This window comes from Canis lupus, chromosome 11 (genome assembly GCF_048164855.1).
Source record: "Canis lupus baileyi chromosome 11, mCanLup2.hap1, whole genome shotgun sequence".
In the NCBI taxonomy this organism is placed as follows: Eukaryota; Metazoa; Chordata; class Mammalia; order Carnivora; family Canidae; genus Canis; species Canis lupus.
In genome coordinates, this window is record NC_132848.1 from 70,715,405 (window position 1) to 70,742,211 (window position 26,807).

Consider the following 26,807-nt stretch of genomic DNA (forward strand, 5'->3'; position numbering starts at 1 on the left):
TCATAAAGCTGTTACAAATTTCATGAGCTACTACACGCCAATCACTCACAGCAGTGCCTGGCCTGTAGTAAGCACTTGATAAGGTTGACCACTGTTATATTACTGTGGTAATTACGATGGGCATTATTATCGTTTAGGACATGGTGTTTTGCTAATTAGCAGTGAGTGGTAAGGGACAGAATGGTGTCCTGGCCAGAGAGCCCAGGTCTGTTTCAGGAGACCAACATTCAATTCACCACCTACTGCTTGGGCTCTTGGCAAGTAGTAAGCGCCATGATAAGCATTTCCAAAGATGCATCAGACATAAGGAAATGAGTGTAGACTTGATCCTAGAGGCAGTAGAAGCCGTTGGAGATTTTATAGCAGGTGAGTGACAGGTCTGATTTACATTTTGGGAAAACAGTTCTGGAAGCAGTGGGAAGAATGAATTGGAGCGAAGGAAGATGGCCAGCAAGATCCCCAGCTAGGGAACAGTTGCAGCGGTCTGATCGCTGAGGGCAAGGTCCTAAGCTAAGAAATAGAAAAGGGGGGCAGGTTTGAGAAACATCGGAGGAAGTGGGAACTCTAAGCTACGGGGGCCAGATCAGGGATGGCAAAGACACAGGTTCACATTGTGACAGAGGAACCGGCTGGCCCCACAAAGAGCCCCTGATGGACAGCGGTGTACTGGCGAACCCACTACACTCTGATAGTCCGTCTTTTCTTTCTTTTTTTTAAATGTTTGCGTTGTGTTTGTTATTTCTGCTAGTCCGTCTTGAAGACAGAGGAGCACGTTTGGTCCCCAGCTGAGGGTGGTTCTGTCTTCCACAGTGTGGGGTTTTCGTGGACGGCGCTCCCGAGCGCTCCATCCACACCCGCCTCTGGGTTCACGAGTACTGTAAGCGTGACCGCCGGGCGGGTGGATGTTCTGCGGCCCAGCAGCACGTTCTCTCCTTACAGGATGACCTCCCTGGGAAAGCAAGGAGAAGTGGACCGTCTAGAAGAGATGCCGCTTTCAGAGCAAAGGCAGTTTCTAGTATGATCTTAATGGCCAATGGCATCCGGCCGCCGTCAGCTCAGCTGCTCCCCTGTCGGGGTCCACTCAGGGGTCAGGGGGACATTTTATCTATCGGGGCCCCCCTTTTATAAGCGCCATGCAGACCAGGCCGCTTCTAGGGACACACCTCTTGGGGCGGAGCGCAGGCAGGGATGCATTTTCGCTCTCCCACCCGTGCTCTGCCCTGGCGAAGGCGGCGCGGCCCCCCCTTGTCCACAGCCTCCAGTCGCTGCTGCTGAGGACTCGGGGCACCAGCTGCGGAGGCCCTTCGGCCTGGAGGTCCCCATCTCCCGCAGCCGGGACGCCGAAGGGGAGACGGGAGGACGACTGGAGGGAAATGGCATCCAGAGTCCACCTGCCCTAATAGGATTTCTTTTCCTTTCCAGCCCACAGCTAAGAATGTCCTTTATTGTCTTCTCTACACGAGGAACTACCCTCATGAAGCTGACCGAAGACCGGTAAGGACGCTCCCCTTCCCTGTAATTAGCAGGCCCACGTTCCCTTGAGTAGTGCTGATATTTGGGCCCCAAGACTGGCCCCGATGTCCTAAATCTTGCGGTTCTCTCCTCACCTAAGCCTTGCACGTTGCCCATTGACCCATCGGCTACTTTACTCCGTGATGACTGATAGGATTTCCTGATGTTGTGAAATTCCGCAAATGACTCAATCACCTTGAGGTATAAATCTTACTTTGATTGGCAACTCAGTGTGCTACCTTGGAGCAAAGTGTGAGCCAGAACAATTCCTGGGGGATTATATTTTCTCTTATTTACATTAGATTTATTTTGTGGGGTAAGGTTTCAGAGATACAATAAGCATGGTGTGAGAGAAGTAGGAACTTGTAATATTACCATACATAATTATACGGAGGCAGGGAATAGAAAGGGAGGGATAATATGGTGTTTAGGAGCCAGGACAAGACAGCCTGTCCTTCCGTGGACAGGACCATGGAATAAAAGGAAATTTGAATCAGGTGTGGAAAAATGTTGTTGACATGAAAAGGATTACTGAGACCTAGCTTAACAAAAGTATTATTTTGGATTTTACCACTTACCCGTGAAAACTAGCAGAAATAGAGACATGCCATTTGTTCAGAGTTAGGATGGTGTATTGGGAGTGGAGGTAACAGTTTTCCTGAGTTAAGGACACTTCGTGCACTTTTTTTTAAAGGGCTCTGATGACATGAGAGAAACACCGGGGGCGGGGTGCGGGACACACATGGGACGTTGGCAGTCTTGTGGATGGACGCGTAGGGAAGAGGAAAGGAGGAAGAGCAAGCATAGGGAGGACTGGGGGACGTTATTCTATAGTCTTCTGCTAGAGAGGACCAATAGCAAGGAGGAAGGTGCTCTGGATTTTGCACCAAACAGCAGAGCTGAGCCCGTCCCCGTGTTTCTCCACGTCTTCTGTGGTCCGTGTGTAACTACAAGAGTACTCGGTACCACGCAGAAGTCTCCAAGTTCTGCTTCTCCTTCAGCAGGGCCTGTTATTCATGCACGCTGTTGAGATGCACAGAAACCTCATTTTAAAAATAGGGGTTTCTTATTTCCTACTAGCAGAAGGAGACGCTGAGGCCGCATGGTGTTCCTAAGGGTAGAGTGCAAACCCACAGGGGCTGCAGGCTCCAGGGCCTTTCCACTTTACACGGAGAGTCAGAAAGCCCAAGAAACTCAAGAGAGTTTCCTTCAATACTGGCCAAGGATTTTAAGAAGCTCTGAGAAAGTGTCTCTGGCTTAGGGTCTCTCTGCGAGACTCCTACTCTCCCTCTGTCTTTGCATGACATCCTTCATGCAGAGGTGCCTCCCGTTCAGACAAAACCCTCTCTCCCATTCTTCACATCCTCCTACAGCCCAGGCTGCCTGGTGTTGCTTCCTGCAGACTCCGCTGGCGCGTGCTTGAGTTTGGCCCCGAGACCTAGGTCTCACATCCCTTGTGGGTATTTTGTGTGCTACTGCTCCCGGCCTCTGGGAAGTGGGGAGGGCAGAGGGGGTCACGGAGTTATAAACACTGTTCAAAGGCCTAGGCTTTCAGACTCGTTTTGGTTACGCTGTTCAAATTAGTCATCTGAATCCTACTTTGAATCTGATGTTGGATGTCTTGACTTCACTCCTCCTAGTTCCCCTACCAGGGAGAAGCGAGGTTAGAATCTGGACTTTGCTGGAAGCAGCATTTAATACGTAAGGGCTAAGTATGCTTCAGACAGCCCAAAATGCCTTGCTAAAGGCTGTATGGGTTTCACGTGGTGACTCTTGGCCTAACCTCTGGGTCGGCCGGCAAAGCATGAGTGGTTTACTGACCCATCCCCAACCTTATCAGCCTAGAGAGAAATGTGGACAAGCCTTCCCTCTGCTGAACGCTTTCTCATGAGATTGGCTAAAAGAATTAGGCTTTGACAGCTTCCAGGTTGATACTATTTCTGAAAGGTAGGACTCCCAGTGTTTTAGTTGGTCACAAGAATTCTTGTTTTTTTTTTCCCATATCTCATTTGATCGTCCCAATATCCCTAGGAGATAGGAAAAGATGCATTACTGTACAGATGTAATAAGCGAGGACACCACGTTAAGTTGAAAAACACATTCAAAAACAGGTCATGAATCCATAGGGAACTCTCATTTCAACAAGACCAAAAGATTGTGGGTAAACCAAAAGAAATACTATCAAAGGGATATTTGCATCCAGCTTTTGGAATCAAACCCACATAAAGGAAACCACGGGAAGCTTGAAAAAATAGAACAGAAAATAAATATGGTGTGTTGAGATGTAGTAAAGAAACTACAATCAGAATAATAATATCTACAGGGACGCCTGGGGGGGCTCAGTGGTTGAGCATCTGCCTTCGGCGCAGGGCATGATCCTGGGGTCCCGGATCGAGTCCTGCACTGGGCTCCCTGCAGGGAACCTGCTTCTCCCTCTGTGTCTCTGCCTCTCTCAAGAATAAATAAAGAAAATCTTTTAAAAAAGAGGAAGGAGAAGAAGAATACCTACCGTTTGTGTCTTTTATTTGTTAAAAACCTTACATATCATTTCTCACGTGTCCCCATATAACCATTATAACTTCAATTTCCTACGGGGTCTCATTGTTTAATATGGAATATGCCATTTTTCACTACCTGCTTTCAAGATCTTTAGCTCTCAGCAGGTTGGCTAGGATCTGTCGAGGGATGGTTTTCTTTGAGTTTATCTTATTTTGGCTTTGCTGAGTTTCTCGAATCTATAAATTTGTCTTTTACCAAATTTGAGGAATTGGCAGCCCTCTCTTAAACTATTTTTTCTGTACCAGTCATTTTCTCCTCTCCTTCTGGGATTCCAATGACAAAGATATTAGACCTTTTGATATGATTCCACATGTGCCTGAAGGTCTGTTCAATTCTTTTCCAATTTTTCCTCTTTCCTTTTTTTGGATTAGATCATTCCTATTGATCTATCTTCATGTTCACTGACTCCTTCCTCCGCCATCCCCATCCTGCCATTGAACTCATCCACTGAATTTTTTTTGCAGATACTGTGACTTTCAGGACTAAAATATCTATTTTGTTCTTTTTAAAATTTTTATTCCTCTGCTGAGATCATCTATATTTTCATTTATTTTAAGTGTATTTACCTTCATCTCATGGAGTATAGTTATGAAATACATATATACATATTTAAATGTATAATATATATAAGTTTATAAGATATGACATAATTAAATATATTTTATATAATATTAAATATATGAGATTACATATGAAATAAATTATGGGATTAACTATATCATAGAATATAATTAAATGTAATTATAAATACTATAAAATAAATACATAAAGCATATTTATATGCTTTAAATGCTTTGTCTGACCATTCTGTAAGCTCAGCATTGGCATCTTCATTGCCTTCTCTCATGAGAATGGGTCACGTTTTCCAGGTGCTTTGTATGTCGAGTAATTTTAGAATATATTCTAGAAATTTTTAATATTCATTTGTTCAGACTCTTAAGTCACCTTCAAATCCTCTGGAGAATAGAAGCCTTTCTTCTCTGTGTGCACGAGGTTCAAACCACAAGTTCTGTCTCTTCTGTGGATGGTGGTTTTTATTTCAGTTCAGTTTTCAACATCTTTGCTAAGCTGCTTCGAGCCTGTCCTACACACGTGCAGCTCAGAGATGAAGCCGGGACTTACACAGACAGCTTCAATCACACAGTTACTGGGACCCCCTTCTCCAGCTCTCTCTCCTGCAGGTTTCTCCACACACCATGTTTCCCACTGGTGCCACCCTTTGCAAGTCCTCTAGCAAGAAAAATGGTGTTTTGCTTGGGGTTTGGCCACTGTGTTGCCTTGTGCAGTTCTCTGTCAAGGTCACTTGTGGGGCAAAGGCAGGCGTAATCAAAGAGAAGTAAGAGTGGGGATTCTCTCCACATTCTTTGAACTACAGGGGCCCCTTTCCCAGGGCCCCAAGATGTGGTGATTTCCCAGGCCAGTACCACGTGACTGAGACTCATCCTCAGGTCAAAGCCATGAAAGAAAAGACGGGGAGAAGTATAGAATCTAGCCTTTTCTGGGTTACCTCTCCAGATTTTTACTACCCTTCCCAATTCATCTGCTTTGCTTACTTTTCAAAATCCTTATGTGTTTGTTTTGTCCAGAGTTTTTCTAATAATCACCAGGAGTGATAGCCAGTAGCAAACTTACTCCATCTTACCTGCTGTTTCTTCCATTATACAGATAAGGGCACTAAGAATCTGAGTTTAGATAACTTTTGCTATTTGACGGTCAAATGCTATGGTCAAATAACAAAAATGGCAGAATTAGTAGTCTGATTCTGGATTCTGGTTTTGGTCCAACTCATGTGTTTTGCATTATATCATATCACTCTTCCAAGATTTCTTAGCTTCATCAGTTTGCAAAACAGTTGACAAATTGTAACACATTTTTCAGGTTTCTTCATCAGCATAATAAAAAATCTAATGTTAATTTAAGTACTATTAGGATACATTATTTTAGTGTTAACTACTGTATATGATTCCTTAAATACTCCCTGGATAGTCTTTTTCCTGATCTTACTTTAAATACTTCAGATGTTTCATCATTTGGGAATGAGATCATGTCAAGGAAGTCCAACTCATCCTTTAAAAGAAATCAGGAATAGATATTAAATTTAATCAAATGCATTTTTGGCACCTATTAAGATGATCGTATTTTTTTTCTTTGACCTACTAACACAGTGAAATGCATTAAAAAGATTTTTTAATATTGGATCATTCTTGCATTTCTGGTTACATTTGGTCATCATACATTATTATTTTAATGTAGAGTTGAACTCTATTTTCTGCATTTAATTCAGAAATTTAGCATCAGGATTTATAATTATGTTTGGGCTGTTATTGCCCTTTTTATGACTACTTTTACTTACAGTATTTTTGATACATTTTTTTTTACATGTAGATTATTACTTCTGGAAATTAGTCTGATATAAGGTATAGAGCCAAGATCTATTCTTTTTCTCCAAGTGATTAGTAAGTTTTTCTAACATCATTTGGTGAATAATCATTTACTACCAATCTGAAAAATTAGACTCTTCCATAGACTTGGATCCATTGCTGTGTTTTCTATTCTGATAGACTGCATTTCTTTGTTCCTAGCGAGGGCCGCACTATTTTTATTAGTCTTAGCATCTGGAAGACCAGTCCTTCTTTGCTTCTGATCTTAAGTGAAAATTGCCCCTGGTTTTTAGTAGTTTTTTTTCCTACCATGATCATTTTAAATAATTTGTTTAAAGTACCACAATACTCTTGGGATTGTCACCTGAATTGTATGGAAAGTACAGAATCACCTTAGCAAAATGGCATTGCAGTTTTACTGTATATATTTTCTTTTTTTTTTTTGTATATATTTTCTTATCTAAGGGATATATCCCTTCACTTATGTCTCTTATTAAGGTTTTGTTTTCTTCAAATTGGTCTCATACAGTGTTTATTAAGTTTTTTCCTGGTTATTTCTAAGTTTTCCTTTCATTATCAATGAGTGTTTTTCTATTATATTTTCCAAATTATTGGTTTATATAATTTCTATTTTTAAAATTTATTAATTTTTGTTGGTGGACTAGTATGTGATTAAATTGTATTTTTCATCCATGTATATTAGACAATAGGTACACTTTGATGAGTAAAGAGTTTTGTATAAGAAATACATTGTTTAAATTTCTCAAATATCTTATATTTTTTCTTACTTGATCTGTGAAGACAGTGAGGTATATTTTAAACTTGCCACCGTAACTGTTTTATAATGAATCTCTAACACACTGCTTTATAATTTATGCCATATTGTGTAGTCCCATGGGTTTTCATTATGGACTATATTTCTAATGAATATAAAATAACCTTTCTGTTTCCTTTCATGCTTTTTAAGATCTTTGTCAAAAAAATTATAAACTTAAATTTCTAAAAATATTTTCCTGCTATATCTGTGTCTACCCATTTATCTTTTACCCTTCTTTGATATTTTAATTTTCCACCAATGATTTGAAAAATATAATTTGAAAAAGTATAATTTCATTTTTATTCTAGCAAAAGTTTCCAATGAACTTTGCTTGTTTTTATAATGGCAAGAATTAAGTAATGTCATTTATTCTCCTTGATGAATTTCTTAAAAATTATTTGCATTATGTCTCATAAATACACACACATACATACATACACATACATATTTCCTTTCCAGTACTTGAAATTTTTATTTTATTTATTTTTTAATTTCTTAGTTGGCCAAGTTGTTTTCCAGGTAAAATTTTCCTGAAAGGTATGTGAGTATTAAAATTTGTAAGGCCAAACTTATTTGAAAATTGTTGTTACTCATCTTCAGGCAAATATTTTAATTGAATTAAAGTTCTTATACCCTGTCTTTTCCCTTAAATTTACTGGCAATGACACAATGCCAATTTGCATATCTTTTATTCTTTATTGCATACAGAAAAATGACAATTTAGTACATTTCTCCTTTGTGAGTAGCCTGTTCTCTCCTTCTGGATACCTGTAAAAAATATTTCCTTATACCTTGAATTAAAAAAAATAAGTCAAAAGAATATATCTAGGTGTGGATTCTTTCATGGTTTTGTATAATACTTTATATAGCATTTGAGCCTTTCCATCTGATAACAAATAGCTTCACCCTAAGAAATATTTTACTCTTATTTCTTTTATTATTACTTTTCTTTTGTCCTTTGGATTCTTAAATCTATTCCAAACTCTTTTTTATGTTCTAAGCTCTTATTCTTATGCTTTAGTCTTTATCATTTTTCTTTGAGAATGTTTCACTCTTGTACTGTAATTCACCAATATTTAATTATTTTGTTTGTATTCAACATATTGTTTGCAACCTCCCTTGAAATTTTTTTTATTGGAGTAAAATGTACAAACTATAAAATTTATCATTTTAACCATTTTTAAGCATACAATTCAATGGCTTCACCTTGTGCACCCATCATACTACTACCCATCTCCAGAACTTTTTCATTATCCCAAACTGAAACTGCCCCCAGCCCATGGTAACCTCTATTCTACTTCCTATTTCTATGGATTTTTTACTCTAGGTACCTCATCTAAAGGAATTATATAATATTTGTTCTGTATCTGGCTTATTTCACTTAGCATATTTTCATGGTCCATCCGTGTTGTACATATGACAGACTTTCATTCCTTTAAGACAGAGTAATATTCTCTTGTATGAATATACCACAATTTGTTTATCTAATCATCTATTAATGGACATTTGGGTTATTTCCATCCTCTGGCTGTTGTGAATAATGCTGCTATGAACATTGGCATGTAAATGTTGAAGTCTCTGCTTTCAGTTCTTTGGGGCACATACCTAGAAGTGGAATTGCTGGATAATATGGTAATTCTATGTTTAAGTTTTTGAGGAAATGCCATACTGTTTTCCACAGTGGCTGCACCATTTTACATTGCTACCAGTAACGTACAAGGGTTCCAATTTCTCCACATCCTTGCTGACACTTGTTATTTTCTGGTTTTGTTTTGTGGGTTTTTTTTTTTTTTTAAATAACAGTCATTCTAATGGATGTGAAATGGTAACTCACTGTGGTTTTGATTTGTATTTCCCTAATGGTTAGTGATATTGAGCATCTTTTCATGTGCTTATTGGCATGTTTGTGTGTCTTTTTTGGAGAAACATCTATCCAAGTCATTTGCCCATTTTTAAATTAGGTGTTTTTTATTGTAGTTGTTAAGTTCTAAGAGTTCTTTATATATTCTGAGTAGTAATCCTTATTACCCAATATTTTCTCCCATTTTGTAGTTACCTTTTCCCTCTGTTAATAGTGTCCTTTTATGGACAAAGGTCTTCATTTTTATTAGTCCAATTTATCCATTTTGTTATTTGTTGCCCACGCTTTTGGTGTCATCTCCCAACAAATCATTGCCAAATCAATATCATGAAGCTTTCCCTCTGTGATTTTTCTAAGCGTTTTCTAGCTTCAGCTCTCACAATTAGGTTCTCACTCCACTTGGAGTTAATTTTTGTATATGGTTTTAAGTAGGATCCAACTTCTTTCTACTGCAGATGGATATCCAGTTTTCCCTGCTCACCTGTTGAAAAGATTGTCATATTCCCATTAAATGGTTAGCACCCTTCTTGAAAATTGCTTGACTATATATGCAAAGTTTTCTTTCTAGGCCCTCAATACATCTACCCTTACCTTAGTACCACTCTGTTTTGATTAACGTGGCTTTGTAATAAGTTTTGAAACTAGGAAGTGTGAATCTTTCAACTTTAGTACTTTTTCAAGAGTGTATTGGCTATTTGAAGTCCCTTGAGATTCCATATAAGTGTTAGGATAAGTTTTTCTATTTCTGAAAAAAAAAAAAGCCATTGGGATTTTGATAGGGATTACATTGAATCTGTAGATCACTTTGGGTAGTATTGACATCTTAACAATTTTAAGTCTTCTGATTCATGAACACAGGCTGTCTTTTCATTTATTTATGCTTTCTTTAATTTCTTTCATTTTTCATTTATTGTTTTCAGTGCCATTGCTTTTTTAACTGACAGATAATCCCTTTCAATGCTATGAATATTTTTCTGATCCTAAATTTTTCCTTTTGTGTATATAGGTAGCACCATGCAATTGTGTTAGAGATGGAATATCTTCATCATGAATATAAATTACAATTGCTTTATGTGCTCCCTGTTTTTTTTTATATGAGTTTGCTTCAAATGGGAAATTTTCTCAGATTTCTCAAACTGGTCCTCTTCTTCCCAACTTCTGAGATTTTCTTCAGCATAGTGACTCAAAAGAGGAACAACTAAGTTTTTCAGTACTGGGATTTGGAGTGAGTTCGGTCAGGGATCGCAAAAAAAATCTTGGTTGAAAATGTGAAGATCGCAGGCTAACAACTATGGGAAAATTTAGATGTAGTATAATTTTCGTGTGGACAGACGTAGTAGTGTGTCCAAAGTAAGGAGGAACTTGAAACCCAAAGAAGATGGTTAGGTGTGGGTGTTGGATCACTGTGTTAAAAAGTGAACCCACCACCAACCACGAACTTTTCTCCTTATATCCTGAAATTCCAGACTGCTAGGTTCTTCCTCAGCCTGATCTCAGCAGTTCTACTTCTTGTAGGAATTACCCCAAGTGTCTGACATATGTATGGCACTCTTACCTACTTTCCAGCAAGGAAAAAATTTTTCCTGTATTATATTAGTTTCGCTGTTTCTATAGCATTATGGAGAGAAAACAATGGGAAGTTAAAAGATGTGAACTCATGTCACTGTTTTCACCTGGAAATCTTGCCTTATTTCTAAACTTTGCAAATTAAAAAAAAAAAAAAAAGCATAACAGACAACCGTGGGTCAAAGAATTATTATCTTACCCAGTCCTCTCACTGGCCTCATTTTACTGCTGAGGAATATTATTCTCAGAGAGATTGAATTATTTGCACATGTTCATACAAGTTATCACTGATGGTAGAATTTTTTTTTAACTCGCAAAATTAAAAATTTTAAATCTAGTGATTTTTCTCCCATGTATTACATAATCTACCCCACTTACTGCATCTATACTCATGCTGCTGTCCTTTGTTTCTTATCTATGGAATACTTAAATGGAAGCAACCGCCATGTACATGTGGCATTGCATAAGTATTCATACTTTTGTGTCTATATACAATCTTTTATTAATGGCTTATAATGTACCAATAACCTAGAATACTTTTCTCAACTATAATAAGAGAAGATTAGTAATACCTGCCTTGAAAGGTTGTCCTGAGGCTTATCTATTATATGTATTATATACATGGGGGATACTGATTCAAAGCAGGCACAAGGCCACTCTGCTGTAAAAGTGCAAGAATTTGGATTTGAACCCAGGCATGATGTCCCCAATGTCCACACTCTTAATCACTATCCTATAGGGTTTCCTACGATTTTACAATTACATACAGTATTTAGTTAAAAACAAATCCTAGCATCCACAATTCAGCACCCCAGACCCTCAGACTTCTTCCAGAAAACACTTCTCTGAAAGCATATGCCCTCTACACATTTTATCTTTAGGACCTTTTAACAACTTCAGCTTGGAAACACTCCTCACAAAGAGGTAAAGAGGTAGCATCAGCATTTCACAGATGGGGTTAAGAGGTTAAGTATCTTGCCTATTGCTTAAGGAGTTGGAGTGAAAGCCAAGAATGCTTGGCTCAAACTGCTGAGTGGAAACCAAGAGACCACACTTCTCCATCCCTCTCAGTCATCTTTTGGTTTGGTTGAGAATGTGGTTTTGCCATTAGTGTCACAGGGGAAAATGACATATTTTGAACACATCGCTTGATTCCTGGAGCAGAATGATTACAGGCTATCATTACCAAGAGACATAGTTCTAAAAACCTTTTCTAAATTTAAAAATAACAAGAGAGAAGATGAATCTTCAGATATATGGTGCTTAAAAGAACCTGAATTTGTTCCATATGTAGGTATTGTTTATTTAGGTACAAGAAGATTTGATGACAAAAGTAAGAGAAATGGTGGGAGGCACGTATTTATTCTCTTGTCCTGTTGACTGAGAGAGAATATGCTGGGGTCTGGGTCTGTGGGAAATTTTCTTGCCTCTTTCTGCCTGTTTCTTTGTCTATAAAATGAAAAGAATGATAGTCTCTACCTCACAGAACTGTTGGGAGGATTAACAATGCCAGGCATGCGGTAATTCAGGAATTCAGAGAGTCCCCAGCTCTCCATGGCTCACGTCCTTCTCCGAAGTTTTTAACATTTGGCCAGTCTGTCCCTATATGGAGGGATACAGATAGAAAGTACTGCCTCAGCATGAGGCCAGAGAAAGTTAGTTTTCCCTCTGTTTAATGGTTCTTGCAAGACGTCTTCCCCACAGAAGTGCACAGGCTATGTCTCTAGAGGAAGTTTGTTGAAGGCCTCCTCATACTGAGCCTCTGTGATGGTAAAAGGAACCCACCTTGAAGCAATTCCGCCATTCTGGGAGCAGACCGACTTGTGAGAGTAGCGTGGTCCAGTACTTCTCTGCTCTTCCTCTGGGGGCACACCTATTAGGAGAAGAAAGCAGAAGTATACCCGGGGGTCTTTGGGTGGAGTTTGAATTGCTCATCAAAAGCAAGACATTCCCTCAAAATCCCTTCATCATAAAAATGTCTGTGCATTTGTATTCTATTTAATAATATACCAATTTGATTGTTTGATTCTATATAAAAAATCACGTTGAGTTCCTTCTCAAATTATGGAGTATAACCTACGCTCTGAAAAAAATACGTGTGTGTGTGTGTCTCCTGTGTCTTGGTGTACAGTACATTATCCCCACACCCAGTCTAGACACCACAGATTTGGTAGTGACCATATAGACCTTGTAGTGGGATCAGTTTGGGTTCCAGCCCGGCCTCCACCAGCACAGCGTGTTACTGCGCTTCTCTGAATCAGTTTTCTCAACTGTGCAGTGAAGGTAATGACGCCCCCCGCATGGTGTTGCTGTGTGGCTTTCGTACTTAATGAATGGAAAGCGCCCAGCAGAGGCCCTGGCACAGGGAAGATGCTCAGGGAATGTTGCTCCTCTTCCTCGCCCACTAGTCCACGTGTGGCCAGCACATACAAAGAGTAAAAACTGACAGAGCAGCATGCAGGGACCTTCTTGTTGGGAGAAAGCCAGCAGGACAAATCACAGAAGTGGTCAGAGAACCCAAGAACGGTAGGGTACTTAGACCTGAAGCTAAACAGCCAAAGCCAACTGACGTTCAGTGGCCAGGCAATGGCAAACCACTATCGGTCAGCATAGGCAGCTCTGCAACGTCGCCAGCCCGTCACCGCGTGGTCCCTGGGCCTCCAGGGCCCAGCCTAAGATTTAGTGCTGCTCTTGAGCAGCTCTGGAGGCCTCCTCATGAACTGTAGGTTCACCTCGTTGCTATTCATCCTCCACATTTTAAAAATTATTAAATATTTCAAATGTAACAGGAGTATACGAAAAACAAGGATAATGGACTCATTATCTGCCACTGAGCTTATGGAACAAAATACTACAGGGATTGACACCTCAGTGTACACCCTTCTTCTTTTTCCTCACCAGAAATAATCACCATCCTGAATTTGGGGTTTTCATTTTAACAGATGCTAAATATTTTTGTATACCCATGAGCAATATATTATACTTTTTCAGATTATACCTTTTAATAAATAGTCATATTGTATGTATTTTTCTCAAATATGCTTTTTACACTTAACATGTTTTTGAGACTTTGTTGTTTGTTTGTTTTTGTTTTTGAGACTTTTCTGTGAAGATACATGTAGCTGTGCTTGGTTCATCATAACTAATGTATGCTTTTCTATTGCATCATTCCATATTGTAATAATGTACCATCAGGTACTTACCTGTTCTCTTATTCATGGGCAGTTTGTTTGTTGCTAACGTCATGCTGTTATAAACCAAGTTGCAGTCAACATTCTCACACTGACCTGGGGATCAAAACTAGAATTTCTCTCTGATATACAACTAGGGAGTGAATTGCTAGGTCTTATAGTATGTGACTGTGTAACTTCACGAGGCACGATTTCATTATTCTCCAAAGGGGCTGCACCAATTTTCATTCCCACTAGTGATTTATAAGAGTTCTCATTGCCTCTCAACAGCTTGTATGATCCAGCTCATCTTTTCAAACAGATCGTGCCCACATAGGACTTGTGGATCGGAGTATCTGGTATGAACGCAGTATGCTCCTGTTCCCACCACCAGCCCCATATTGCTCCAAAGTGTGACAGGAAAGTCTTATCTTTGTAGAAAAACGTAATTTCCACCAGCTTATACTAAAGAAATGTGATCTCACCAAACAGAAGATGCTTGCCTATCATCCCCTCTAGGACTGTCCGCTTTTATCTTCCATCCAAGAAGGTGATTCTGGGCTCCACAGTCTCCGCCACACAGGACGTGGCAGGGTGCCATTCTATCCTGTGCCCCTGCAGACACTCATTGTGGTTGGTAGCACTGGACTCAAGTACATCCGCCTCACTATTTTAGAGACCTCCGGCACCCAGAGATACCTAGTCCCCATTGAACTAAGAGGAACATGGAACAGAAGATTCTCATAAGAGAAAACTATGTATTTGGGAAACCCTGAATACAGAACCCATTTTCCACCACTCCCATCTCCTGCAGAGTGTGGCTTAATTGGGGGAAAAAGGTTAGTGATGGGAAATTTGTTTCAAAAGTGAAGTGGTACCATAGGAAACTGCACGGGGAAAACCACTGCATGGATGAGTAACCAACCAAAACAGAGTTGTGTAAAGAGGAGCTTGTTTGGACAAATTCATCATGTTGCCTTGTGATTAAACCATCACACCCATCCTTTATGCCAGCTTAGGCTTCAACCCTTGGAAATTCCCTGATGGGCTCCTCTCAGTGAATTTCAGTTACTGGTCTGCACTTGACCCTGTGCCACATTGTGGACTACTCCTATCTGCCAGTTGTGGCCTTCCCAGTGCCCAGCAGATGCCCAGACTCTGTTTCTGCTCCCTATTTGGTCCCTACATAAAATCAGATGCAGCATTCTGAGCTGGAAGGAAGCTGGCAGACCTTATAGTTCCCACACCTTCATTTTTACATCTGAGAAATCTAAAGTTGACATCTCTAGGAAGTGGGAGAATTAAGATTTAATCCCCAGTCATCTTCTTCCAAAGGCCATGCTCCCTTGATTAGCACCAAAGTAATGGGAAGAATGACTTGTAAAACAGTGTGGGGGTTGAGACAGTGGGAATGGTCAGTTTGAGGGAGTTCTGGGATACTCCCGTCTTTAGAGTTCGAGAAGGGAGTCTGCCCTAAAATCTGAGAAAGAACAACTGATGGGGAGATGGAGAGTGCACGCCATAATGGAAATCAAGAAAAGAAAGCATTTTAACTTGAGGAAGAGGCTGTGTCTGATGGTCTAAAAGGTTGAGTAAGATGAAGCCAGAGAACTGACTATTGGTTTGGCAACGTGGAGATGACTAGTGACCAGCAGAGGTGTAGAGGCAAAAGTCAGAGCAGAATAAGTTAGAAGGTGAAGATTTCCAATTTTAAAATAAGAGGTAAAGACATTTTTTTACCCTTTCTGTCAGAAAACACCCAAAACCAGGAGAATGTGAAACAAAAACACAAAGCCATCCTTGAGGAAACTAAGAAATGTTTAAGCCATAAGAACACTATATGTGATGATGGAAAGAAGACAGAGGAGTGAGAAATGATAAAAGCAGTGTGGAGAAAAGTCAAATATAATCCTGCAGAAGGAGATGCTGAAGAGAAACAAGCCTGTAGCCTAGAAAAACCCTGGAAAGATCAAAACCTAGAACTGTCAGATACTGCAGAAGGCAAGGAAGGGCTAACAGGGTGAAGCGTTTAAGAATTATCTGAGGATGGGGTAATGGGCGATGGCATTTAGGAGGGCACTTGCTGTAACAAGCCCTGCGTGTTACATGCAGCTGATGAATCACTAAATTCTACCCCAAAATTAATAATACATTACATGTTAACTAACTTGAATTTAAATAAACACAAAAAATAAAATAAAATAAATTTTTAAAGAATTTATCTGAGATGCAGTTCAACCTTCAGAACCACCTACCTCCATTACATCTAAGAATTACTCCTCCAGTTCCACCAGAGAAGAGAAGTATTCTCTGGCAAAATTAGACAAGGATGGTTTCACAGTCAGACACCAGGCATGGGAGACATCTGCATAACAAATGTGGCTGCTTCCAGCCCTCCCCCTTGTCAATTCCAGAGTAACACCTAAGGAAAGAGTTGGAAAATTCCTTTTCTGTAGAAATAAATATCTTGGGTTAGGGGTCGGGGGAATATACGTACACTGATATTTGAAGGTCCCCCACTGTGCTTGTTGACAAAAGCTGGTCATCCGCCAGTTGGCATGCCCCACTGTGCACGCAAAGCTTCCAACAAGTCTTTCTGTCTCGCTCATTCACTATGAACAGCCAAAGGTCACTGTACATTTGAAGAAAGTCTCCACCAGGAGAGACAGGGAAGTGGGTATACAAGTACTCTTTGAAGAAGTTGCATTGTGAAGAGAAATGCAAACAAATTGGTCAATAGCTAGAGGGAGATGTGGGGTCACAGAGGATTTATTTTTTTAAGATGAGAGAGATACTGGAGTATATTTATATGCTGGTAATCAGCCTCTAGTATTTTTCTTCCTGACTTGAAACAAATGTGTAGACACAAATATTTAGAAAAAGGCTTTATAGTATTTCTGCTTCTGGTTAGGATGTAAAGGAATGTGAAAAACCTTCATTTCCATGGTCAAGCAGAAAAGTCCCAACAAAATAAAATTCATATGCTTCCATGGGTCTAATACACAGGAAGCACTGATGAACTGAATTAGAGAGAAGCAAGCCCTTCATAGCTGAGCAGAGATCTACAGAAACTTCCATTCTTGGTGATGGATATGGTCTGGGTATGGGCAAAAGCAGCATAGCCGTGGACAGAGACTTTTCAGGGATGAGGAAGGGTCAGTTGAACCTCAGTCAACAATGTGTGCCAGAGGGATGGATTACCTGAAGGAGCCCCAAGTGAAAAGGAGATCTCTGTCAGACAATTTTCTCCCTCACCTGCACCTCTGCATTTTTTTCCCCAAGAAAGTAGCAATGTAACAGTTGCTGAAAAGTAAAAAAAATCTATGGATCCTTGGTGCTTGGATTCTGGAGTTCTACGAGGGTTGAATCCAATAGTGAAGCACAAATGACTGAAGCTGCACCCACCTCCCTCCCAACTCAAAGGCTGAAAAGACCACAAAGGCAGGGCAGAGCAGAAGTCTGAGAATTAGGCTAATAACAGGGAACATAGTCTAATTAAAGCTGTGGCCCAGCCCAAGCTCAGCCTAACTCAAGGAGGAATCTAAATAATCAGTGCCCACCCTGCCCCCAGCTCCCAAAGATAAAAGGCGTACACTCTGCAGTGAATGAGCAAAGCAAGTCCATATTGTACCTAAGTTTCCACTGCTTTTTTCTTTTTTTCTTTTTAATATACAATGCTGAAACACAAATGAAAAGATAATGAGGCATGGGGGAAAAGCAGGGAAATGTGACCCATAATCAAGAAAAAACACAGTAATGAAAGCAAACCAGATCATTCAATGGTTGGAATTCCTAGACCAGGACTTAAGGCAACTATTGTAAACATGTAAAAGGATTTACAGGAAAAGGTGAGTATAATGGAGACACAGGCTATCAGAAAGAAAAAAAAGAAAAGAAAACTAAAGAACCAAGTGAAAACTATGGAACTGAAATAGAGTATTTATAGAAAAGGGATTGAGGAACTTAAAAACAAGTTAATGGAAATTATCTAAACTGAAAAAGACAGAAAAATGATTAGGGTGGGAGAGCGGGGTGACGAACCAGCCCTTCTGATTTGTGGGATAATAGCAAGTGGTCTAATATATGTATAATTGGAATACTGAGTGCAGCATTCTGCAGACAAATCCAAAATGCTCCAAGAACTCCAGACAGGACAAATACAAAGAAAAACGTCATCTAAGTGCAAAGTAGATGAAGTTTTGAAAACCAGAATACAGAGATAATCTTTAAAAATAGGGAGGGTGACACCTGGGTGGCTCAGCGGTTGAGCACCCGCCCCTGGCTCAGGGCATGATCCACGGTCTCAAGATCGAGTCCCACATTGGGCTCCCTGCCTGGAGCCTGCCTCTCCCTCTGCCTATGTCTCTGCCTTTCTCTCTCTGTCTCTCATGAATAAATAAATAAAATCTTAAAAATATTTTTTTTAAATAAAAAGAGGGAGAAGGGAAAAGACGTATTACAAAGAGAGGAGCAACATTGAAAATCACTTAACTTGTCATCAGAAAAAAAGACAAACAACTCAGAAGACAAGAGATTGATTTCTTTAAAAAGATGAAAGGAAATAAAGACAACTTAGAATTCTATATCCAAAGAAAATATGCTTAAAATTGCAGTTAAAAATTAAGATATTTTTAGGGAAAAAAAGCAAACAGAGAAAGTCATCCCCAGCAAACCTGCACTATAAAAAAACAACTGCTCATGGGATTCTTCAGGCTAAAGGAAAATGGTACCAGATGTAAACTAGATCTTCAAAAAAGGAAGGAGAAATAATAGAAATGATAAATATTTTCTTAACTTTGTGAAAAGGTCATTGTTTAAGACCAATATAATACTTGCATTTTGGAATTTATTAAGTATATAAAAGAATATATAACAGCAATAGCATAAAGGAAGAGTCAGATGGAATAGACTATTAAAGCTTTCTTTCATTTTCTGAGAAACGGCATAATGTGTTAAAATAAGGATGGATACTGTAATCCACAGAGCAACCGCTATAGACAGGATGTTACTACAGATCCTACAGATGTTAAAAGATAATGAAGAAATATTGTAAACAATGTAATGGAAAGATATTCAGCAATATAAAGGAAAGGAGTATCTGTACATATTGCTCTATTATAAATTACAGCTCACTAAAAAAATATATATAGGAAAGGATCTTTGGTTCAGCATGCATGTCAGTATCGTCAATCATTTTGGCCTATCCTTAAGTAGAAGTCCCGAAGAGGCTGTGATTTATATACACCATAAACAAATAATTAAAGTTGGTTGTAAAACATCAAGAGTCCAAACGTAGCAGTGAAGTGTCTTTGATTAATTAATCTATGATCTTTGGTTCTGTTCACCCATGTTTTTGGTAGTCAGCATCTGGAGTCATAAGGCCATCTGGAAATGTACTAAATGCAGCATTAGTGGGAACAAGTAGTGATGTGTGTTTACAATATAAGTTGAAGCTCCAAGGCCACCAACTGCCGGACATTTGAGAAAAGACCAATTCCACAGAATTGGAAGCTCTTTTACTAAGAGGCAAGAAGTCGACAATGTAGAGCTGATGTTGGGTTATTCCGGGGTGGCCGCGGCGGTGGAGATTGTTTTATAGGCTGAAAATGTGGTAGACATTGCACAACCCCAAGGAGGATTTCGCAGTAGAAACATCAGTAGGATACTTAGGAGGAAAGCTTGTCCAATGAAGTGCTTCCTGACATGCTTATGTGTGTTCATCCTTTAATGTTTTCATCAAGTATTATCAAAATGTCACATCACAACCAGAATCCCAGGAAGTAATCTTCGTGAAGTGTAGGAAATTTCCCAGGGCCACCGAAAGTCCAGCAGACCCTGTGACCGGTTCTCCCACCCCCTACCCCTACAAACCAGGGCAGTGCTGGGGGCATGGTGCCTGCTTAGTAAGCAGCTGTGGAGATGAATGGGTGGATGCACGCATGCATCCAAGCTGGAATCATTAATTCAACAACAAACTATCTACTCTATGCCCACCACTAAGTCTCACAGGGATTGTACAAGAAACACAAGACCTGTGGCCTGAAAACCCTTCACTTCTACGTAGGAACACTGGCAGACATGTGAAACCACCAAGGAAAACAGGAGGTTCTTTAATAGCAGCGTCCTTGTAGGATTCCCTGCCTCTCTCATTTCCCAGGATTATAACATTTCATTTGGTAATAACCAAGTCCTCAGAGAGGTTCTTATCACCCCCCCCTTTAAAAGATCTTTCTCCTGGTTTTCTTCCGTTTCTAAGAGACCATTAAAAAAAAGGCCTTTATTAATAGTTCTGTTGTCCCAGAATTAAAAAAGACCCACCATTCCCATGAAACCATCTGTTTTGTTTGCTTAGATGTTGTGGGTGCTTAGAGAAGGGACAGGGAGTAGGGAGGTGGGGCCGTAAGTCATTTGATCTTTTGACGAAGAAGGGTGCTATATGGAGAGGGTTGTGAACACTGCTTGGGAATAGCGAGTTCCTATGTTGCCAGGCACAAAATATCAAGCAGAAATACATTTTCCAAAAAAACAGCCTTTGCTTGTTCTGGTACCAAGAAAATAGAAAACTCAAGAAAATAGTTGTAAAGAAAAGGAAATAGGCTTAGAGAAAACACCCCCGTTCCCAGACTGTATTTGGCAGAGAAAAAATACAGGGAAGCCAAGGAACCTTTACCACACCCCCAATATGCCTTCTTTTAACCCTCTTTTTTTCTTTTCAGCTTCAGTCTCAACACGATATTCCAATTTCAGTGCTGCCAAAACGTCCCAACTTTGCAAAGATAAGGCCACATTTGCTTTTCTTCTTTACATTTACTTTTAACGCCCAGTCTCTTCTCACCTAATTGTTGGAAATTAGCCCCCTCGTCCTTAGAGCGCCCAGCTATTCCAAAGTGTTTGCCGGGCCACCCCCATGTGCTCAGGAACAGACCCCCATTTCCCTATCCCGACCTCCCTCTCCAGCCTCTGCCTCTTGCTACCGTGCCACTGTCATTACCCTCTCGAAACTGCTGATGCACAGGGCAATGCCACCCTCTGGCAGGGGACTGATAATGCCAGCCTCTCCCTTCCCAGGGGTGGCGGCGGGGAGGGACACCGCTCTCCTCTTCGGAGGCACAGATATGTATACCCTTTCTTGTCACCAAACAACAGAGTGAAGATTAAACCGTGCCTTCTGATAGGGTTTATCGAAATGTTGTTGGGGGTAATATAAAGAAGCACAACACACAGAATGGTTTCTAACCACCACATGCGCACAGATCTAGGATCGATTGTCAGGTCGGCCTCTGGCAGGCCTCCCTCCAAGGGGCCAAGCGAAGCTCATCCCTGCCCCCAAGACTGACTTCTTCTTAGGATGATTAACTCCTTCGGTCAATATTGATTGACTGTTTGTTCTAGTCCAAGTAGCGTAGTAGGCACAGAAGACATAGCGCGGGCCCAAACAGACACGGCCCAGCCCTCGTGGAGTTTAGAGCCTAGATCGGGTGCGGGGGATGGACAAACAGATCATCACGTGGTCAAATGTTAGGAGTTACAGAATGTCCTACGTGCTCTGAAGCTCAACTTGTTGGGCGCGAGAAAGTCTAACTGAGGGGGTTAGTCCGACTAGGGGAAGTCAAGTAAGGCTACTTGAACCAGTTGGCATTTAGTTGGGATGGAAGGCCGGGTGAGAGTTAGCCCCGGGTGAAGAGCTGGGCAATGATAGCCCCAGGCCCCGGGGGCAGGGATGGCAGGTGTGAGGGGCCTGTTGGAGAACGCTGCTTGGGGGGACTCGCGGGGCTCCAGTGATGACAGTGGGGCGGAGTGGCACAGGTGAGGCCGGGCAGGGAGGCAGACGAGCCACCCCGTGTCGGCGCTGGAAGGCTGGCAAGGGTTTCAGATGTATACGGGGTGTAGCCAACTGCTGTCGGGGGCTGCGGAGCAGGAGAGTGAAGGGCGTGTGTCTCGGTCTGTATTTTGGGAACGTTGTGACAGCCACGTGGAGGATGAATGGAAGGAGGGCGACAGGACAGTCCAGAGATAGCGAGCGACTGCCTCAGTGGCCCGAGCAGGAGCTGGTGGTGGGGTGATGGCTCGGGGCGCGGCCTTGGCGGGCGAGAGAGAGGAGTCGCCGGCTTCCCGGGCGGCCTAGGGTAGACCTAGGGGACTTGATGACACATTATGGGGGGAGCGGAGGGAGAGGGGACAGTGAAGGCGGAGGGTCCGGGAAGCCTTCCCGTTCCTGATGGGCAGCTGGGCACGAGACCTGGTGTCGAGGCGCGGGCAGGAAAAGGAGGCCACAGTCAGGACGGTCCCAAAGCCTGAGCTACTGGGTCTGAAACACTGCGCTTGAGAAGCATCAGCAGCCCCGGCCGGGGACGGGTTCACGCGAAACCCTCCCGGTTTGTCTTTGAAAACGTCCAACAACTTGGCGGTCCAGCCACCCCATTACATCAGTTGGTTTGTTTTTTGTTTTTTGTTTTTTGTTTTTTTTTTAAGATTTTACTTATTAAAGAGAGAGAGAGAAAACGAGTAGTCGGGGCAGGGGCACAGAGGGGCTGAGCAGGGAGCCGGATTCGGGGGCTCGATCCAAGGACCCCGGGGTGACACCCTGAGCCGAAGGTGGACGCTTAATCGGCTGAGCCACCCAGGCGCCCCCCCCCCATTACATCAGCTTTAATGGAAGGTTAACCTTGTGCTGGACTCCCCCTCCCCCCCAAGCAGTTACCCTTGGGTTTATTCGGATAAAACAGTCACGAATTTTTCCCGTTCATTCAAGGGGAAACAGTTTATCACAGTGATTGCAACAGGGCCTCTGGGTTCCAGTTCAACCACTGCCACTTAGTAGATAGTTGGGGGGCTTTGGGCGGGTCCCTTAGCCACTCTGTGACTCAGTTTCCTTGTCTGTGAAACAGACACTCCCTCCAAGAGCTCTCGTGAGGTCCGGGTGGATCAGTCATAGGTGGCTGTTGCTAACAGGGCACAAGGGGAGCGTTCAGACGGAGTGAGCCGTGAGCCCCGGCCCTCATGAACCGGTTGTTCCGGAAGCCTCCCGCTCCCCCAGCGCTGACCCGAGGGGGGGCTGCTGCGCACAGTAGAGTCAGCTCGGCCGAGCTCAGGTCTCTGCTCTCCTGCTTAGTGTCTCTGAACCCACACTTCTCTCCTGGCCTGAGGGCAGTCGTGCACGCCTCGGCCGTCCTGACCCCAAATCCAAGCTCCCGGAGCAGGGCCTTGTGCGCAGTGGAAGCCCAGGAAATGGTGGGTGCTTCTTACTCGAGCAGCTTCCCCTCCTCACCCCGTCACTACAGAGCCCCCCACCCGCCCCCATGATAGAAAGGTAATTGCAAACGCTTCCATAGGCTCACGGGTCATGAATAAGGTTGATGTTTTTCAGAAATTAACTGTCTTTGGGGGCGAGCTGTGGAGCTCTTTAAAAGGAGGCACGTGCATGTGACATCTTAGGTCCCAGAGGGAGCGGGCCACCAAGATTCTCTTGGGTCCCCAGACCGTCGGCATCTCCCAGCACCAGCGGGGCCTCTCCCAGTGCCAGGACCCACTTCCTCTTCCTGCCTCCACCCCGAGCAACCGAGTAAGAAAACACAGGCCCGCCCACAGGAAACCCTGCCGGCCGTCCTGGAAAGCGTGCCCGGCCCCAGCTCTGGTTTTCAGAGCTGACCACTCGGTTTCCTCCGACACATCGGTGCGGGTGGCACGGTTCCCTCCAGCCCCTGCCCCGACCCCCGTCGGTCCTCGTGGTGGCCTTGCCCGGGCTTCTGGGTCCTCGCCTCTTGCTGGCTCGCCGGGGCTGTTTGCATCGTGGTATAAAGTTGCCTGAGTTGTCACGTCCTCCTGCAGGAGCAGCTGGATTTTAGGACTCATTGCCAATGTAGCATGAGAACTTCGAGGGCGCCCGGGGGGCTCAGCGGTGGAGCGTCTGCCTTCGGCTCAGGGCATGACCCCGGGGTCCCAGGATCGGGTCCCGCATCGGGCTCCCTGCATGGAGCCTGCATCTCCCTCTGCCTGGGTCTCTGCCTCTCTCTGTGTCTCTCATGAATGAATACATAAAATTTTAAAAAGAAAAAGGAAAGAAAGAAAACTTTGTCCTGTTAAGGGGCGGAAAGCTCTTGCAGGTGGACATTCCCGCAAAAGGGTCCTTTCCCCTGAGATTTCACGTATCCTGCACTGCGGCTGGGCCTAAGTGGATAATGTACCGCAAAGACTGTCCCTCTAATGGGCTCTTGGGGGATCGTGGGGGATCATGGCAGGATCCACCAACAAAGATTAATGCACACGTCTTTGCACAGCGAAGTGTAAAATGCTCTCCCAAGACTAACAGGCTGTCTTTGGATTTCAGGGAACAGATTCGTCAGGGCCTAGAGGAGCTGCAGAAGGTCCTGCCGGGAGGAGACACTTACATGCATGAAGGATTTGAAAGGGTAATTTTCAAATGGTTTTCAACTCTGAATAGAGTGGGATGGGGAAACGTCAACCCCAGGATGGCCAAGGAGACACGGCACGTGTAACTTGCCCAGGAGGAAGAAAGTCAAAACCATTTTCCCACAAGCTTGTGCACACGTAACCCTAACCAAGAAAAGTGAATGCCCTTGCTCCCTGCCAGACACCGATGCAGGGCTTGTTAGCTAATGCATGGCCGACACGCAGGGATCGCGCCACGCTCCGGCCCCCGGCGCTTCCAAGGCAGACCTTTCTAGAGGGGACGTGAGTGGTTGGGACAGAATGTCAGTGACGTCAGTCTTAAGGACAACAAGTCCCAGTCCGTGAGAAGTAAGGCATGGATCCGCGTTCACATGTGTGTTCATTAAATGTCGGGGTAACCCCGGATGAATGCCGTGGATCCACATTCGAGCCCAGCCTGGGCCAATTACATAAGGAATCAGGGCTGAGCCAGCCTACAAACCCAGGCCGGGCCAACGCCCGCTACGGTAGCTGGGATCACACAGTGGCTACGGGGCTAAAGTCTCTTCTGTGTGTTTTTCAGGCCAGCGAGCAGATTTATTATGAAAACAGTCAAGGTAAGACTATAGTATGAATTGTCAGACTTTGTTTCCCCTGTGTTTGCTTCTGAAAGAGCGCCTTGGTAATTTCACATTTCATAAGGTGTAGGTGGTGTTGCCCATAACCCTCCCCACCTCGTCGCCAAGAAGAAATGGATAGATGACACGTACCAGGTCAAATCCTACTGTTCCGCTGATGCCAAAAAAAGTTACATAAAAGTAATGAAGAGCCCATGATGGGCCACGGCCTATAATGCCCGTGAACAGCTTTGCATGTTGAATTCATTAAATTAATAAGTATTTGGATGGGCTAGTGAAGTCTTGGATTTTCATGTCGAATTTAATTTTTTTTGTCCTTGCCCAAGCTCCAAGCCCCTTCATTACTGTGATTGGAGACGATATTAAGATTAAGATACCAGTACGGTTTTAAGTTTGCTGCATTTAAATGGGGGGAAAAATGCATAGAGTGGACTTAACAGAGAACTTGCATATAGAAAATATACTTCTTATTTTAAGTTCAGCTGTTCTTACTATTATTACAGTGTCTCTCATGAATAGCCTCTCTTTATTCGAGGCAAATCTTTTTTAAAAATATTTTATTTATTGATTCCTGAGAGACGCAGAGAGAGAGAGGCAGAGACACAGGCAGAGGGAGAAGCAGGCTCCATGCAGGGAGCCCCATGTGGGACTCGATCCCGGGGCTCCAGGATCACGCCCTGGGCTGAAGGCAGGTGCTCAACCACTGAGCACCCGGGCGTCCCTGAGGCAAATCTTTTGAAAGAGATTCCGTATTACAGTGGGGATTTTTCTCCTGGGCCCGTAGAGGTCTACTGCCCATGTCCTCTCAACTGCAGCAAATAGAACAGACCCAGTATGGACACTAATGCTTATTAATACCAACCAACCATCAGCAATGTTCCTAGAATTCTAAAAAAATCACTGGAAGAGTTTCTAGAAGGTTTTCCCAGCTGGTTTAATAACTTCCAATCAGCTGGTAAATCGTGGTGACTCTGTCCTTGCTCAGTCCTCCAAGGGGGATGTGTATGGTCAACTACAGCCTGTGAGGAGGACTCCTGAACAGCCCAGGTAGTAGAGTCTCCCCACAGGCCTCAACCTCAGTCACCCAGACTGTTAACAGAAAATCATAGAAATTTGATTCACTGGACCTACTCCCAGCTGTCGGTCTAATGACCCTTCCAGCAGGTTTGGCCATCTTTTGAGAGAAGACTGAGAAACCCGCAAATAATACCTACTCCCCCCCTCCAGAGTCTGTCCCCACAGATGCATTCTTCTTCATCTGGAGGTGCTTCTAGTCCCCAAAGAAAAGTTGCTGGTTTTCATAATATTGACCTCGGGGGGTTGAGCTTACGAGACGTCAACGCCCAGGACTGAGAGGGGGTTGCCCCGAGTGCGGCGCGATGGACTGAGTGGGTCTGTGTTGTGTTGAGCAGGATACAGGACGGCCAGCGTCATCATTGCTCTGACCGATGGGGAGCTCCATGAAGACCTCTTTTTCTATTCAGAGAGGGAGGTAAGCGATGGCCTGGCCTGTATCTAACCCAGACTTGGAAGCAGGGCTCCTTCCTCCGAAAATGGGCTGCAGTCTTGCTACTCAGACAACGTGCTAGGTGTTCTTTGTAAAACCCCTGGGTAAAATAGTGTCTCCTATGGAAAAAAAAATGATAATAATTCATTTTTTTAAAAGCAAATTCTCACGTCTTCCACACGGTAGATGTTTTTCCCCTTTCAAACTATTTGCCCGTGACTCTGTGTCTTAAGGGATAAAAGTTGCCTACCATGACTTTATTGAGAGCGCTCTATTTATCTAGCAGTTTTGAAATGGCATATATCACTTTTCAACGAAAACTTTGGGGCCGTTTTTCCTCCATTTCTGCTACGGACAGGAGAAGGGGAAAGAGTTACTTGAACTATGTAAGAGCCAGCCTTGTCCGA

General features: G+C 42.8%; 1 protein-coding gene across 2 annotated transcripts in view; it reads left to right on the forward strand.

The window, feature by feature from the left end:
• ANTXR1 (ANTXR cell adhesion molecule 1) overlaps positions 1-26,807 on the forward strand; it is a 197,444-nt gene that overhangs the window by 28,268 nt on the left and 142,369 nt on the right. For both annotated transcript variants that reach the window (XM_072768664.1, XM_072768665.1), the window contains exons 3-6: positions 1,423-1,494; positions 24,194-24,275; positions 24,839-24,872; positions 26,306-26,385. In XM_072768664.1, the coding sequence (XP_072624765.1) occupies positions 1,423-1,494; positions 24,194-24,275; positions 24,839-24,872; positions 26,306-26,385 (268 nt within the window). The remainder of the gene's footprint in view (positions 1-1,422; positions 1,495-24,193; positions 24,276-24,838; positions 24,873-26,305; positions 26,386-26,807) is intronic.